Below are 17,418 nucleotides of genomic sequence, written 5' to 3'. Positions count from 1 at the left end.
AAAATACCTTGCTTTACTGTAGAGGCTGGGGTTGAGACTGAAGGAATACTTTTCTCCTAAGTGATGTACAGCTGTTCACAAATAGTTCTATTAACTGCTAATTCATTGATCACTGAGAAAAACAGTTGGAGGCCTTTCTTTTGAAATTTAGTAAGCAGACTAGAGTAACTTCAGAGGCCAACACTGTTACAGTATGGCCAGTGGTTTATCAGAATTGACACTTGCTGCTTATCTCTCACTGTAATATGTGACAGCTGTTGATAAGGAATGTGAGAGTGGAATACTACAGGGTTGGTTGGTTGTTTTTTTTTTATTTTGATGCAAACATATTTTCCTTCCTTGCAAGATTAAGTTAAAACATGGTTGCAGGGAAGGGATGAACACTGAGTAGACTCAAATATCTACAGGATTTGTTAGTTACTTTCCCTACTTATTCATGCAGAAAGAACTAACAAATGGAAGCTTTTAGTAGAATGCTGCATAACTAAGAACTGAATGATTATTTGTGGTTGCATTTTTAGGGTGACTTTGGCACTCAGAAAGAAGCTGCATGGGCAATAAGCAACTTAACAATTAGTGGAAGAAAAGACCAAGTAAGTAAAAACTTAAGAAAAGGTCCCATCATCTTTCCTGGGTGCATTTGAGAGAGTACATGAGCTGATTGGTTTTAAACTACTTCTGTGCCAGGATTGTGGCTCTCTGTATTCCTCTACTGTTCAGTAGCTCTCTGCCCTTTTCCACAAGAGATTTAAGAGTGAACTTCAGTTGTTGATACTGGAATGACCCAAGATTAGGAGTATCTATGGGGATGTAAATGGAAGCTCTTCTGTTAGGATGGCCTAGGAGCTATGAATGACTACATTTGGGCTCTGATGAGATTCTTCATAGAATCATGGAATGATTTGGGTTGGAAAGGATCTTAAAAATCATCAAGTTCCAACCTCTCTGCCATGGGCAGGGACACCTTCCACTAGAGCAGCTTGCTCCAAGTCCCATCCAACCTGGCCTTGAACACTGCCAAGGATGGAGCAGCCAGAGCTTCTCTGGGCAACTTGTGCCAGTGCCTCACCACCCTCACAGGAAAGAACTTCCTAATTTCTAATGTAAATCTCTGCTCTGTCAGTTGAAAGCCATTACCCCTTGGCCTACCCCTGTATGCCCTTGTAAAAAGTCCTTCCCCAGCTTTCCTGTTGTCCCCTTTAGGTACTGAAAGGCTGCTCTAAGGTCATTTGGCATATCTAATCTGTTTTATTTTTCTGCTATGGATAAGCCTGTGAAGATTATAGAAATAATAGCCATTGAGTATAAACATACTAGGTTTTTCTAAGTTCAGAATATTAGACTTGTGGCAGGCTTGGAGTAGTGGTGTCATTTTTCAAAGATAAGTTGAAAACTTATTTAATGCTGAAAAAAATCACAGCATCTACTACTTTGGTGTTCTGGACTTGAAATATATTTATAACCTAATACATGAATGTTTTAATGTGTTAAGAATTTCTGAAAGTGACTGCTATGGAGTACTCTTCTTGGGTAACTGAGTATTTGACTTCGTTAAACTTGTTTGCACATGTGCTTATTGTGCACTGTTTGCTTCTGTCCCATGCCTGATTTACTTGCTTTTTTCCCCTTAGGTGGCATACTTAATTCAACAAAATGTAATTCCTCCCTTTTGCAATTTGCTGACAGTAAAAGATGCGCAAGTTGTGCAAGTGGTTCTGGATGGACTAAGTAATATATTAAAAATGGCTGAAGATGAAGCAGAAACCATAGCCAATCTTATAGAAGAGTGTGGAGGTATGATGCTTAATCTTTCAAGACTGCTTTTATTTGGAAATTGATGGTTTGCCTTCCCACCACATATATATGCAGTTGGCTTTATTGTGTGTTGGCACAGATGTTTTAAGCAAAACCTATTTTAAGAGTAACTTTTCCATGCCTGTCAGGTGAATATACTCAGCTTTTACAAATGGGTTAAGTTCATGATGGGGAAGCTGGATACTGACAATGAAGTTTATTAAATGCCATTTTGTAACAGTCTGGTGTACATGTTTGTGTGGGGATGGTACACTTAATCATGTACAAGTCATGTCCAGGGGAACTTGGGGCAGGGGGGGAAATTGCATGTACAACATTTGTAGAGATGGGATAGCTTTAATTTCCTAATGGCTATTAGACTTTCTCTGTATTGGTTGTTATTTAAGTTGACTCTTGAAACTCTTCAAGGATGAAAGAACAGTGATACTAAATTTGGGCACAGGTAAAAAAACTGAGATTTTGTTAACATGGGGCAGAATAGTCTTTAAAATACAACATCTTGAGGGAGGCAGAGAAAGCTTGATTGCTAGGAGAGAAAAGAGGTGTTCATGCCTAAAGCTGTGATTGTCAGTACTTCAAAAATACTGACATGTATTTCCTTCTCTTGTCTGCCAACAACTTTTGCTGTACTGGACCTACTTGCTTTAGAATCAAGCTACAAGTCAGTGATAGATGGCATGTGTGCTACCAACAATGCTATGTGGATTTGACATGTCCCAGCTTGGGGCTTTCACACCAGGTGTAAAAAGATGCTTTTGTGAAAAGGGAGCATGTCCTAGTGCTTGGCCCTCACCATATTTCCATACAGTAGCTTAAACTCATAGCAAGAAGAGAATGGAAGTACTGTCATTACTGGAACTGACCCGGAATTACTGGAATTGAGGGGAGAGCAGTGGTTGTTACCTACCTTGACTTCAGCAAGGCTTTTGACACTGTCTCCCATAACTTTATTATAGGTCAGCCTAGGAATTGTGGGTTAGATGAATGACTACTGGGGTGGATCAAAAGCTGGCTGAATGGCAGAGTTCAGAGGGTTGTGATCAGCAGAGTAGAATCCAGTTGGAGGCCTGTAGTCAGTGGTGTTCCCCAGGGATCAATACTGGGTCCCATCTTACTCAGCTTGTCAGTGACCTGGGCAAAGGGCTGAAGTGTACCCTCAGCAAGTTTGCTGATGATACGGAGCTGTGGGGAGTGGCTGATACAGCTGAAGGCTGTCCTGCCATTCACTGGGACCTTGATAGGCTGGAGCATTGGATGGAGAGAAGCCTAATAAGGTTCAGCAAGGGCAAGTGTAGGGTCCTGCACCTGGGGAGGAAGAACCCCAAATACCAGTACATGTTGGGGACTGACCTACAAGAGAGCAGTTGAGCTGAGAAGGACCTGGGAGTATCAGTAGATGACAAGTTGACTGTGAACTGGCAGTGTGCTCTGGAAGCCAGGAGGGACAATAGTATCCTGGGGTGCATCAGAAGTATGGCCATCAGGTTAAAGGAGGTGATCCTCCACATCTATTCAACCCTAGTAAGGGAGGGCTGTGACTAGTGGAGTCCCTCAGGGTTCAGTGCTGGGACCAGTGCTGTTTAATATTTTCATCAACGACCTGGATGAGGGAACTGAGTGTACCCTCAGCAAGTTCGCTGATGACACTAAACTGGGAGGAGTGGCTGACACACCAGAAGGCTGTGTTGCCATTCAGCGAGACCTGGACAGGCTGGAGAGTTGGGCAGGGAGAAACTTGATGAAATTCAACAAGGGCAAGTGTAGAGTCTTGCATCTGGGGAAGAACAACCCCATGTACCAGTACAGGTTGGGGGTTGACCTGCTGGAAAGGAGTGAAGGGGAAAGGTACCTGGGGGTCCTGGTGGATAGGAGGATGACCATGAGCCAGCAATGTGCCCTTGTGGCCAAGAAGGCCAATGGCATCCTAGGATGCATTAGAAAGGGTGTGGTTAGTAGGGCAAGAGAGGTTCTCCCCCCCTCTACTCTGCCTTGGTGAGGCTACATCTGGAATATTGCGTCCAGTTCTGGGCCCCTCAGTTCAAGAAGGACAGGGAATTGCTTGAAAGAGTCCAGCGCAAGAGCCACAAAGATGATGAAGGGAGTGGAACATCTCCCTTATGAGGAGAGGCTGAGGGAGCTGGGTCTCTTTAGCTTGGAGGAGACTGAGGGGTGACCTCATCAATGTTTACAAATATGTAAAGGGTGGGTGTCAGGATGATGGAGCTAGGTTTTTTCAGTGATACCCAGTGGTAGGACAAGGGGCAATGGGTGTAAACTGGAGCATAGGAGGTTCCACATTAACATCAGGAAGATCTTCTTTACTGTGAGAGTGACAGAGCACTGGAACAGGTTGCCCAGAGGGGTTGTGGAGTCTCCTGCGTTGGAGATATTCAAGGCCCACCTGACAAGTTCCTGTGTGATGTACTCTAGGTTACCCTGCTCTTGCAGGCGGGTTGGACTAGATGATCTTTTGAGGTCCCTCCCAACCCTTGGGATTCTGTGATTCTGTGTCCAGTTCTGGGCTCCTCAGTACAAGACAGACAAGGAACTACTGGAGAGGGTCCAGCAGAGGGCCATAAGGATGATATGGGGTTTGGAACATCTTTCTTATGAGGAAAGGTTGCAGGAGCTGGGCATGTTTAGTCTGGAGAAGACTGAGAGGGGATCTCATTAATGCATATAAATGCTTCAAAGGCAGGTGAATGGTGCCAGACTCTTTTCAGTGGTGCCCAGTGACAGGATGAGGAGCAGTAGCCATAAACTAGGAAAGTTTCACCTCAACATGAGGAAGAATTTCTTTAGGTTGAGGATGGCAGAGCACTGGAACAGGCTACCCAGGATGGGTTGTGGTGTCTCCCTCTCTGGGGACATTTATAACCGGCCTGCACACGTTCCTGTGTAACTTGGTCTACGTTGCCCTGCCTTGGCAGGGGGGTGAACTAGATGATTTCCAGAGGTCCCTTCCAACCCTAATGATTCTGTGATCTTTCATACTTTTATTTTGTCATAGTTCGTATTCTTCAGTTTAGATTTCCTGAAATCCCTAAAAAGCTTTTACAATTTAAGTATGTCATATGAATTTAACAGCATCTTATTTTTAGTCACTCTATACCTAGATCTGGTTTTATTTACTCCATATGATGACGCCTTATGGGGGGAGAGGTTGTTTTGACAGAACTTGGTATTCTAACTCAGTTAAATTTCTTGTGTATTTGTAGGCCTGGAGAAAATTGAACAGCTACAAAATCATGAAAATGAAGACATCTACAAACTGGCTTATGAGATCATTGATCAGTTCTTCTCTTCAGATGATGTAAGTGTCTAATAGCTCTGTAGTCTGTTTTTTGTAATTGCTTACGTTTATAAATATGGTTCAAGATAAAGGCAGCACCTCTGAAGCCTGCTTTGGGACATTTGTTTGGTTTTTCAGTGAAAAATGAGCCCTTATTTTAACCTATTGCATATCTTGCCGTTCTTAATGATGAAACATCTGACGATCTGCCTAATTTAAAACCCATCTCTAGGGATTACAATAGTAGGCTTTGAATAATTCTCTTGACTGTCAGCTTCTAAGCTTGATACTTCACATCTGATAACCTCCCTGCTGACCTGAGTACTGAATCTAAGATTCTGCTTCTTAAGGAACAAACTTTTTTAAATATTTCAGGAATTTCAGAGGCAGGATGTGCTGATCATGAATGTTTTCATTTTGATCATGTAACATAAAAGAAGGTTTTATGCACTTTTGAATCAAAAAGGTTAATTGCATATGGAGGAAGTGCAATCGTGTCTGTGTCACGAAGTGAGGGTTTTCCTGCTCTCTGTGTTGAAGTTTATTTTGTGCGTTTTTTTTTTTTTGTTTTTCATATGAACAATAGGATGCAAATCTTGTTTAGCAACTCAGACTTCACATTTACAGCAAGACTTTGAATTTAATCTAGAGTCAGTCTGGTAACCTGTATGCTGCCTATTTAACCGAAAATGGGTTTCATCTTAATCCTTGCCTGATTTAATGGTATTGGTGTTCTCTTAAGATCTGTGATGGTTTGTAACCTGGCAGTAAGGACAATGCATGATTGACAATGCTTTCCAGGAGTGAAAACTACATAAACAAGATGGAGTGTTGGGTGCCATGTAGCCTACCTACTGAATACAAGCTAAAGCATTTCAGCCTAAAGCGCTTTCTCATTATAGTGCAGGTACTAAACTGGGGAAGAAGAATGGCAAGGCTTGATGCTAGGAATTATAGTAGGAGAAGAGAGAGATGCTTTTTAGGATTGTCCAGCTCCTTTTTGATGAGGCTTTAGTTTTTTCCTACTCACGATATTCCCATTTTGTTACAGATTGATGAAGATCCTAGCCTTGTTCCTGAAGCAATACAAGGCGGAACATTTGGTTTCAATTCATCTGCCAATGTACCAGCAGAAGGATTCCAGTTTTAGAGTGGTATTTTGGAAGTTAGGTACAATGCAGCACTGAATAAAAAAAGGTTTGATCCATCAATCTTGGCTCATGGGATCCGCTGCTGCATTAAATCGGGAAAGAAAATGTGAAGATTTCATTTGGAATCACAGAAAAGCCCAAATGAAGTCAAGATGGCGAGTGGGTGCGAGTGAGAATGAGTGGCAAAATGTAATGAAAAACTTCACACTGAATGCTTATTTAGATTGTTCAAAGAAAAAAGGGCTACAGGTCAAAGATCTTCAGTGCCTGAGAAGGAACAATGACTTACTAGAGCAATTGGGGGGAAATGCAGTACTATCATCATCAAGCCTTGTAAAGCATAAGAGAATAGGATGCCCACATAAGTCCAAGGAGAATGAGCCCAGGCCTTGCTATGAAGCACCGTGTGAATGGACAACGTTGAATGAATGTCTGGACTCAATGCTGTGGAGCCAGGCTCACGTTTCAAACACGGGGCTCTTCGGTCCTGAAGCAGGCTCCTAGTCTGGAGTGGCGTGTGTACGAGAGTATGGTTGTGATGCTGTATGTGAACGCATGCAAGCTTGATTCACCTTCAGGGGGCTGATAATAAACCTAGTAAATCATCAAAATGAGTTCATAAGTGTTAACTTACACTGGACACACAAAGACCGGTTTAGCAGCAGACTCTGGTTTACTCTTGCAGCCTATGTTTCTTTTTTGTTTTGGGTTTTGTTTTTTTTTTCCCCTCTTATTTTTCTTTTAGTTACTTTTCTTTCCCTGTATGGCTTATTAGTTTTTGTAAAGTCAGAATTTCAGGAAGGCTTCCCTGTGCATTTGCACCAGATGAATGTTTGATGTTATGAAAAGCTTTCCATATCATCAAAACTAATTTGTAGATTTTTGCATGAAAAATCATACATTTCCCTTCAGGTAGACTGTGTTGCAGTACACAAGTTGCCATAATAGTAGGAAGCAGTAAAATGTGGTAATAAAATCTCATCCTTTTCATTTTCAGAGATAACATGAAGACCTTTGCATGTGGTAATCTACAGCATAGTTCATTTTTAGATTTTGTTGAGTCCTGTAACCAAATGTTTCTGTTGTGGTAGAATAATAACTGTGCTGTGTTTCAATGTTACTTGTTTTCAAACTTTGTTTTCTATGAAAATGATATGGAAACTTCTAAAAATGAAATTTGGTGCATATGTACTGCCGAATAAAGACCGAAAAAGAGGTGTGAATAGATGTACAAATCAAGTCATGGTTTGAACACCTTTACTATGCCTAATCCAATTGTTTTAGACTCTTTTTATCTTAGATGTAGGCAGCCGTGAACAATCTATTTTGAGCCACTTTAGAGAGAAAACTTTGTATTTTTAAAACTTGCACAAAAAGGATGCAAGTGTTTTTATAATTGGAGTACTTGCCTCAGTTTTGAGGTTCTGCACACTAAATTAAAGGTGATGTTACAAATTTGTACAAAATGAACTCTTTATAAGGTGGCTCATTGTAGGAAATGCTGTGCCTTCCCCTTTGAGCACAAGTGTTGCATGAACAACAGTTTGCTATAATAAAATGTACCAGATTAGCCACCATTAGCATCTATATCTACCTTGTGTTTTAAAATCAACTGGTAATTCTGAAACACTGTAGAATGGATAAAGATTATTTTGTGATCATAACTCTTTGTTGGACTAGAGTATTTTTGCAGCATTCCTTGTCATCAGAAACATGGTTAAAGTTTAAAACTAGAAGCAGCGGAAACTAGCTTGTGAAATTTATCCGAGTAGAGTGCAGGCTAGGCTGTCTTGGGGAAAATAAACATTAAAACTTGCAATCCAGTTGTATTTGGTGTGTCTTTGTGTGTACACTACAGTTCTCATCAAAAGGTGTGAAAGATCATTTGAAGAGAACACTTCTGAATCTTGAGGTTTTTGTGGGTTTTTTTACCTGCTAAATGTCAGCTTGTTTTGCAGTATGTTACGTAGGCTTGAGGTAAATAACTGGCTTGGTATAAATATTAAGAAATAACTAATTCACCTGATTATATTGTATGTGTTCAATATATTAGGGCTGCTTTCCTGTAGAATGTAGGGAACCCTTAGAGCACGTAAAAATGCTTAAACGGTAGTTTTAAGGGAGTTGCAATTACAAACATAACACTAAAGTATCTTTGTGAAAGTTGTACTGTAGAAAACAGCTTCACTGTTAGAATCCTTTCTTGCTAGGGGTAAGAAAAGAGCAGATGTTCATAGCAACTTCTGTATTTCAAAGACAGAACAAAACACTATAGCAAGTTTTTTTGGCACTTCCCCTGATGTAATTAGAATCATAGAATTGTTAGGGTTGGAAAGGACCTTAAGATCATCTAGTTCCAGCCCCCTGCCATGAGCAGGGACACCTCACACTAAGCCATGTCACCCAAGGCTCTGTCCAACCTGACCTTGAACAATGCCAGGGATGGAGCATTCACAGCTTCCCTGGGCAACCCATTCCAGTGCCTCACCATCCTAACAGTAAAAAACTTCCTCCTTATATCCAATTTAGACTTCTCCGTTTAAGTTTTAACCCATTACTGCTCGTCCTATCCCTATAGTCCCTAATGAATAGTCCCTCACCAGCATCCCTATAGGCCCCCTTCAGATACTGGAAGGCTGCTATGAGGTCTCCATGCAGCCTTCTCCAGGCTGAACAGCCCCAACTTTCTCAGCCTGTCTTCATACGGGAGGTGCTCCAGTCCCCTGATCATCCTCATGGCCCTCCTCTGGACTTGTTCCAACAGTTCCATGTCCTTTTTATGTTGAGGACACCAGAACTGCACACAATACTCAAGGTGAGGTCTCACAAGAGCAGAGTAGAGGGGTAGGATCACCTCCATTGACCTGCTGGTCATGCTGCTTCTGATGCACAGCCCAGGATATGTTTGGCTTTCTGGGTTGTGAGCACACACTGAAGCTGGCTCATCTTAAGTTTCTCATCGATCAAATTACCTTAAGCTAGTGCTCTTCTAGCTGCAGCCTGAATCTTATATGATTGGTGGTGGTTTTGTTGGCCTGGGTTTTTTTGGTGTGGAAAATTCTCTTCACCTGCTTCACAGCAGATCCAGTTGTTAGTTTGGAAAGCTTAAAACATTTTGCCGTACACATGGTGGCAGTATTCTGAGTTCTTCAGGAGCAAAACTGAAGCTATCTTGTCCAATGGCTTTTTTTCCCCAAGGTTGCAGAGTTACAGTGTTTGGGAAAGGCCTTGCTTGGGATACCAACAAATAACTTTAAAGACTTACTTCAGAAATACTTACCAGATCATTAACTTCAAGAAAGCAGAGTTACTTAGAAGTACAACCTTGCTCTGCTGCAGTGGAAGTCACAGACCAGTTTTTCTGCCTACATATGAAGAGTAAATTTTAGCATCTGACTTTATTGAGCAGTGGAATTAGGTCATCACTGGAAGCAACTCGGATGTTTCCCTTTTAGCATGACAGCTGTGACATCGAGTGCACTCGGGCAGTTTGGTAGCAGAACACTGCTCCTTGATTGTCAAATCTACTCATTCAGTATGTTGAAGTAGAAAATAAGCTTTACAGTTGAACTTAGGGTAGTGGATACCTAGAAAAGTATCTTTAAAACATTCTGGGACAAAAATTAATCCATAATACAAGGTATTCCAGGTGGATTTTTATTCCAAAAAGCAGCATTGTTGGACCAACTAGCTACCATGGAACTTACCCAGACCTGAATATGAGAAACTGATGACTTCTGTGTAACCAGGGCTCTGCTCTTACATGAATACAAAAGCCAAAAGAAAACAGTGTGTGTGCAGGTAAAGAAGGGGAGGGTGACTGACTTTCTGCGTGAACGTGAGGAAATACATGTATTTCTTAAAACCAACTATCACACATTGTTGCATACATTACCAAATTGCTGCTAAGTACAAATGTCTTTGCATTAATACTTTGCCACTTTTAACTGTAAATATTTCCTCAACTCTGCATGTCACCAAATTACTGGCAGAAATGCTGGTCACAAGGCTGGAAACAATTACAGAAGTCCTGCATCTGGATCAAATAGACTTTATGAAAGGAAACTTAGTAACATAAAATGTGTAAAGTTTACAAACTCTTCCTAATAGTAAGTTTTAGCTACTGCCAGAGTAAAACAAGACACACAGAATTAATTTAAAAAGTTAATACTACTTCAATACCTACACAAAAATGTCTGGAAACCTAATTTCTATAAAGGAATCCCCGTTCTTGCTTGTAAATACCTTGAAATGGGGATCCTGTGTTTACTCTGCTGCTTTGGTGTTCTCCAGGGCTGAGGAAAAGTTTTCTGCAAGCTGTCATTAAAGCTGTCATCTGTAAATACCTTTGGTATACTTTTAAATCTCTATAAAACAACACTGAAAGCTACTTTTACTATAAAACAAGAAATGTGGGAAACTTTATGCCAACTATTGGTAAAAGCATTACAAAAGTTTTGTAATTTGATAGAAAGGCAGATGGGCAGTGGTCAGACTTGTAACACCAGGTTACAACGTGAAGCAAGTATGTCCTTCCTAAAATGGCAGTTTTTCAGATTAAATGTTGCTTAATTCTGTTAAGTACATAAACGGTAATAAACAAACATAGGTTCTGTCGTGGTTTAAACCAAGTCCACACACAGCTCGTTCACTAACTACCCCCCCCCCTTTGCTCCCCCGACTCCCGGAGAGTTAGGAAGGAGAATCCAAACAATGTAGCCCCCACGGATTGAGGTAAGCACAGTTTAATATCTAAGGCATAACACAAATCACTACTGCTACTAGTACTACAAATAATAAAGCCAATAACAAGTGAAGAGAATACAACACCTCACCAGCCACCGACCCATAACTCACCCCACCCTGTCCGACCGAGCACCGACCGATACCTCCTCCATCCCCCCGGAGCTCCAGCCCTTCGGGGTCTCTCCCGGTTACATCCTGGGTATGATGTGCTATGGTATGGAATACCTCTTTGGCTAGCCTGGGTCACGTGTCCTGTCTCCTTCCTCTCAGCCTCCCCTCCTCCCTGGCAGAGCATGAGCTCAGAAAAGGCCTTGGGCAAACCAAACACCTGAGCAGTAACTCAAAACATGCTTGCTATCAGCAACCGTTCTCAGCCTGAAAGTCAAAACACAGCACTGTACCAGCTACCAAGGAGAAAAATGACTGCTACTGCTCAAACCAGGACAGGTTCTTACTCTGAACATCAGTTATCTATTTGTCAAAAGCTCCCTTGTCTCTGTTTCTGTAGCTTTTTCCTTATCACTTTTATTGTGTGTTAAGGGGATTAGTAGAAGGGAAAGGATTAAAACTCATTTTTTTCATTCTGTCATATGTAGTCCGTGTACCCCAGAAATAAAAGTATCCCAGGTTGAGTGCCTGTGGCATTTGGGCCCTTTCAGGCACTGTGGTTTACTAAGAGGTCTTCTCTGTTGCTGCAGTGTCTTTAGTGTATTTTCTGGAGTAAAATTATCAATACATTCCCATCCACAGCCACAAAAATTAAAGTGCTGGTGAGCCAGAGAAGCATCTTTCAAGAAACAGGAAACAGATTTAGACCTTTGTGAGCTTGGGGTGGGGAGGTAAGGGAGTAGCCCAATACCAGACAGCTACAGACTGGTAGTCTGAAAAATATGGTTATCGCAAATATATTAAAATGATGAGAGGAACTAATAACCTTAGTAATTGCTTCAGCATTAAAAGTAAGGCAAAAAAATCCAAGTACTTTGTCAGCTTCAGAGTTTTTTGTTAGGTTGCTATCCATGCAACCAGTGATGTTCTGTACATGGGTACTGTGGGTAAATCTCTTGCTTGAGTAATACTGCAATACAGTAAAACCTTGTTCTATCCTACTGTTACTTCCCTTCTTACAACCTTTAAATGCTTGGTTGCTTTTTTGTTTGGTTGATTTTGAGGTTTTTTTACCCTTAACTCTATGCCAAATTTACCTCTTTCTCATTTAAGCTGTTTGGAATCTGCCACGGATTTGGACTCCTTTGCTTACTCCACACAGTTCATACTCCTTTTTCTACTACCTATGACAAAGTATTTCTAATGAACCACAAGTGTGCAACCAGCCAGCAATTAGACTTTGGTGGTGGAACTGAAGCTTTAGTTTTCAGATGATCGTAATGTGGACTTGAAGATGTCTTTCCTCACCTAAAACATTGTCTTTTTACTGACTTGTTCTAATAATATGTTCAGTTACAAACCTTGAGCTGTCTATGCATTTATCTTGGCTCTATGGAATTTTCATTTTTCAGCTGCTGCAAGCTTCTATGTGTTTTCCCACATGATGGCTTTCTAGGCTTTCTAGAATTGTATGAATAAAGACATGCAAGTTGTCTTAATAGGGTGAATCTCTGAAGTGTGTTGCAGGTTACCTGATTTGTAGTGAGACACCAATAACACCTATGTTGCAATATCTTTCATGTTAGTAGACTTGTGGGATAACTGTTTTGCACTAGCTACATATCTTCAACACATATTGCTTGTTAGGATTTTTATATTTTGCTTAAATTGCCGAAAAACTCTTTATCAGCATACTTCTGCACAAATCCTACAAACACAATTAGAAGGGAGCTGTCTATTAAGCTGATGTTTTAAGGGCCACTCTGGCATGAGGACCTTGTAATCCTTCAGCTCTGCAGGTTGAATGCTGTCCCATTTCTTGTCGTTGCGATTTCTGCCATATACAGAATTATATTAGAAGGTACTTATTCCCAAAATTTCGTTTGCAAAGATTTGCTACTGTGATGCTGTTAACATAATGCTACAATGGAACATCCACGTGATTGCAGCCTCTTCTACAAATTGGGCAGAACAAACTTCTGGATGTGAAGATCTGTGTATCTGGCTTAGTGTATTACCTTGTTCAAATAGAGATGTCATCTCAAATATTTTATTTACTGTAATAGAAAGTGGGTTACTGATCTGTCAGTGCATGCACATATTCTGTCCATTTCTGACATTTTATAAAATGTGCTCTCATCATCTTGACATACCCACAGCAGGTGGTTTAGTAATGACCCATCTGATATAATGATCCAGTATGTAGCATGATCCTTCAGCCAACGGATCCAGTCTCTGAAAAAGAAGTTTTCTGGGTTAATTTTTAATGAGCCTCTGTGGCTGTTTGCTTGAGCACAAGTGAGATGGATGAGGCCATTTCATAGGTGCAGACTGGCTCAGGCTGTGAACCTGCTGGCTGAGTTAGAAGTGGAGGCAGGGGGGAAAGTAAGCAATTCACAGATCAACCAGTCTGTAGAAACAAGGGTCTGTTGGACTCTGGTCTCACCATCAGCAGGCAGGATGAGCAGAACAGGCAGAGATCTGTCCACCTGTAATTAATGGTAACATCATGATTTAAAGAATGGTTTTGACAGAGCAAGCAACTTTTAAACCTAAGTTTTAAAGGCTAAGTTTTAAACTAAGGCAGCCTTCTGGCTTGAAAGGATGAAGCTGTAAGGTGGTGGTGAAAAGTAAAGGAGGAATTTCTCTACTCCAAACTGTAAAAGTAACAATGTAAGATGTGGTCATCATTTACATAGCAAAATAGGAAAATAAGAACTAGTGTGTGAATAAACCAAACAAATGCTGTTAGCGAAACTTCTACTGTGGGACATAGGGAATAGTCAAATGGAATATTTAAAGAAGCAGCACAGCTGGAGAAAAAAATACACTATGTTTGGACTATGCTTTTGCAAAACAAGTATGTAAAACACTCCCTCAATCCTACTGTAATGTTACCAACATGCAGAATTGCCTCAGCACTGAAATAAAAGTCAGAGGAAGAAGTCCTTGCTGTTTCAATCTCTATTAATTATTTTAGGTTTCAAAAATCTAAGACAAACTTCAACCAAAACTAGTTAAGCTCTGGATTCCCCCCCCCCCCCTTTGCTACTGCATCTCTTTGGGAAAGGACATTACCTTCTGAAGAACACCTTTAGGATATCAAAGGCCTGTTTTCAAGTCAGGAAGAACCTAATGTTTCTCCAAACCATGGGTTTTGTTTTAAGGAAAGAATTGTTTTTCAACATTGCCTTTTATGGCAAAATAAGAATTTTACTGACACTTTCTAATCTATATATTTTTTACTGGATAAATCCCTTGCTGTGTGGTGTCTGGATAGTTGTATGGTTTCAGAACACTTACACTTACTCCAAAAGAGCAAGCAGGACCTAGATGGCAGCATCTGTACTGCCACAAGTGGAAATACAGTAATAGAAAGCACTAGTTCAACTTAAGTTGAAAACCTTCAACTTGATAATAGCATAAAAAAGTTTCAGTTACAGTTCTTAAACATGCAGAACTAAAGTGGTGTAACTGGCATCAGAAGATACGAAGGGAAGACTGCTATTATAATGGCTTCGCACAGAAAAGACCAGTTACAGCTGAATACAGTATTGAGAACTTTGTGCCTGTCAGCTGAACTGTGATGGTTAGCAGTTGAGGTTTTTTTTTTTATTATTTGGAATATAATTCCAAATGCTCCCCAGATATCTCTGTAAGGTCTTCTAAATACCAGTTTCAGGACAGATGTTTAGGTAACTTCTAAATGATGATGTATTATGATGTACATTACAACACTAATTTATCTTTTAAATTAATGATGAATGTAACACCTCATAATAACTTTACAGTTTTAATTTACTTTGGTGAACTATACATAAATATAATAAATAAATATATAAATATAATACATAACTATAATTAATAAATATAGTCTGGAATAGGAGGAAAGTCCACACAGCACTGGCAACTTTCCCTGATAAAATCCTGAGATTTACCAGTGTCACAGTAACCACAATGCTCATTCACTTGGTTCCTACTGCAGTGTTGTTTGTAATTTCACGTAAAATACCTTAACTGTTTTCAACAGATAAAGTAGGTGAATATGCTTAAATTGAAACTGAACATTACCACTTACATGCATTAACTTTTATTTAGTAGTTGTCAGAGAGCCTGCTCCTGCTCCCTCTGAAGCAGCCGTCAGGGGTTTTTGTCTCTTGTTTTCTAGCTTCAGCGTGAAGTTCCTTTCACGTTGTGCAGACGAATAAGTTTGGTAAGATATTCATTACACTAATGGCACAGAAGAGCAGAGCAAACAGCTGTAGGCCAACGTTTTTCCCCTTTAATGCCTCGTCTTTTGTTACTGAGGATGATGGCGGCACCAAGTGTATAATTTCTTAGTAGCAATGTACCTCTTTCCTGCTCTGTGTCTGTCTTTCCCTCTGCCTTGAGTGTTCAGCTGAGTCTGGGATACACAAAGCCCCATTTCCTTCAGCTCCAGCTGGAAAACAAAGCTTGAGGGGCTCTGCTTAACTCTCCTGTTCCACGGCCCTTACGGCCGCCCACGGACCCTCCTGCCAAGGGGAGGTGCCTGCAGGACAGCCGTTAACGGTCACCTGCCCCGTTTGAACGCGGCTCCCCGCCCCGCTGCCGTTTACTTTCGAACAGCGCGGGCGTTGGCTGCTCCCGCGCATGCGCGGCTCGCGGCGCTGTGGAGAACGGTCGGGAGCAGCCCCGCCAGGTGAGGCAGTGGTTTGAAGTCGTCGGTGGCTTCGTCGTGCAGGGCTTGTCAGCTCCCTGTGCGGGGGGTGAGACAGCGGCTCTGTGCTGGTGTCCTGGCGAGGGCGTGCGGAGTGGGGCGCAGCCGAGGAGGCGGTGGACGGAGCGGCTAGGTAGGCTGCGGGGAGGGAGCGGGGCAGCTGGGGCTCCGGTTGTACACTACGCCAGGAGGTGTTTCGTGAGGTGTTTACGCTCGCGCGGCCTCCTGAGTTGAAAACGCCCTGCGAACGGAGCGGTGTCCAGAACGACCGCTTCCAGCCAGCCTTCTCTAGCCTGCTCGGCTGGGTAGTGTTGAGGGGCCCGCCCCGCGGGCGTGGGGACCCGCTGCTACACCCTGGCGTGCCTCATCCCTGACAGTGTTGAAGGCCAGGTTGGATGGGGCTTGGAGCAACCTGGTCTAGTGGAAGGGGTCACTGCCTGTGGCAGAAAGCGTGGAACTAGATGAGCTTTAAGGTCCTATCCAACCTGAATGGTTGCTACCTTCCTTCCTTTCTCCACTGCCTAATGCGAAGAGGCATGTGACAGATCAGTGCTTAAAACCAGAAGCTTTAATAGATTTCAAGTGATATGGGATGAAGAGCAAATCTTGGCAATAGACTACAGATATGGAAAGGATAGAGCACTATATTTGGGGGTTTTTGAATGTGGTAACTTGTGTAAGCTTATTATAGTGGTAGCCAAGGAACCAGTAGAGGGATATATGGAAAGGAACTGTCAAGTCAGCTTGGTGGGGAAGTTAGACACGCTGCTCATCATGTAGGCTATTTGTAGCGTGGAGTAAAGCAGTGCAGCTGAAACAATCTGGAATAGAAAAGTGTAAGGTCTAAGCTGTTGTTTCTGATTTCTGGTTCCTGGCTTGTTACAACCCACAAATGTGCCGGCTGTATGACAGGGTCTGTTCTTTTTGGTGCACTGACAAATACTGGAGCTGCACCTCGGCTTTCTGTTTTTTTTCTAAAAAGTTCTGTCACTCCTTACCATGAAGGTGACTTATAAATGGAAAACACTGTTCATAATGTCATTTAATGTCTTATTTTTGCACAGTATTGGCTTGAGCTCCTATGGCAGTGCTACAGGAGGGCTTTACGGATGTCAGTGGGTTGGGGAGACAGCATTTCTAACATGAATTTAGTTTAAGTACAGTATTGAAAGTCAGGTCAAATCTTACAGTGTCCTTCAGGGAAGAGCAGATGTTTTCTTTCCCAACGGTGGCATAAAGGAGTGACCAGCCTGGCAGTTACTTCGGGGAACACACGGGGACACACGTTAGGAGGAGCTATCCCCCGTGTCTCCCGGCACCGTAATAAAGAATACCTGCTTGTCAGCTTGAAACTGTTGGCGAGTTTGTTCATAGAGTTTTCTCCGAATCAAACCCAATCAGCTCTTCACAGCCACTGTTTCTGAGTACCTTCCAGTTCAAACACCTACCAACCTACTGTACTGTGTCAGCAGAAGCCTTTTCTGTTGCAAACAGTTAAGAGTTAGCGAAAAGGAAATTATACAATACAGAAAAAAGGAAGGATATGGAAATATAAAGAAAAAGTGTAAAGCTTTAACAAACCAACTTCTAAGTAATCACTGAGATAG

The 17,418-nt window shown here is 41.7% G+C and overlaps 1 protein-coding gene across 1 annotated transcript in view; it reads left to right on the top strand.

Annotated features, from left to right (window-relative positions):
* The window catches only part of KPNA4 (karyopherin subunit alpha 4), a 30,415-nt gene extending 22,334 nt beyond the window's left edge, over nucleotides 1–8,081 (top strand). The window contains exons 14-17 of the mRNA XM_034063473.1: nucleotides 522–593; nucleotides 1,632–1,794; nucleotides 5,034–5,128; nucleotides 6,159–8,081. Coding sequence (XP_033919364.1) covers nucleotides 522–593; nucleotides 1,632–1,794; nucleotides 5,034–5,128; nucleotides 6,159–6,257 — 429 coding nt within the window. The 3' untranslated portion in view covers nucleotides 6,258–8,081. The remainder of the gene's footprint in view (nucleotides 1–521; nucleotides 594–1,631; nucleotides 1,795–5,033; nucleotides 5,129–6,158) is intronic.
* Nucleotides 8,082–17,418: the final 9,337 nt, after the last annotated feature.

This window comes from Melopsittacus undulatus, chromosome 6, assembly GCF_012275295.1.
Source record: "Melopsittacus undulatus isolate bMelUnd1 chromosome 6, bMelUnd1.mat.Z, whole genome shotgun sequence".
NCBI classification, from domain to species: Eukaryota; Metazoa; Chordata; class Aves; order Psittaciformes; family Psittaculidae; genus Melopsittacus; species Melopsittacus undulatus.
The sequence above is the reverse complement of the archived record's forward strand: the minus strand, read 5'-3'. Positions and strand labels throughout refer to the sequence as shown.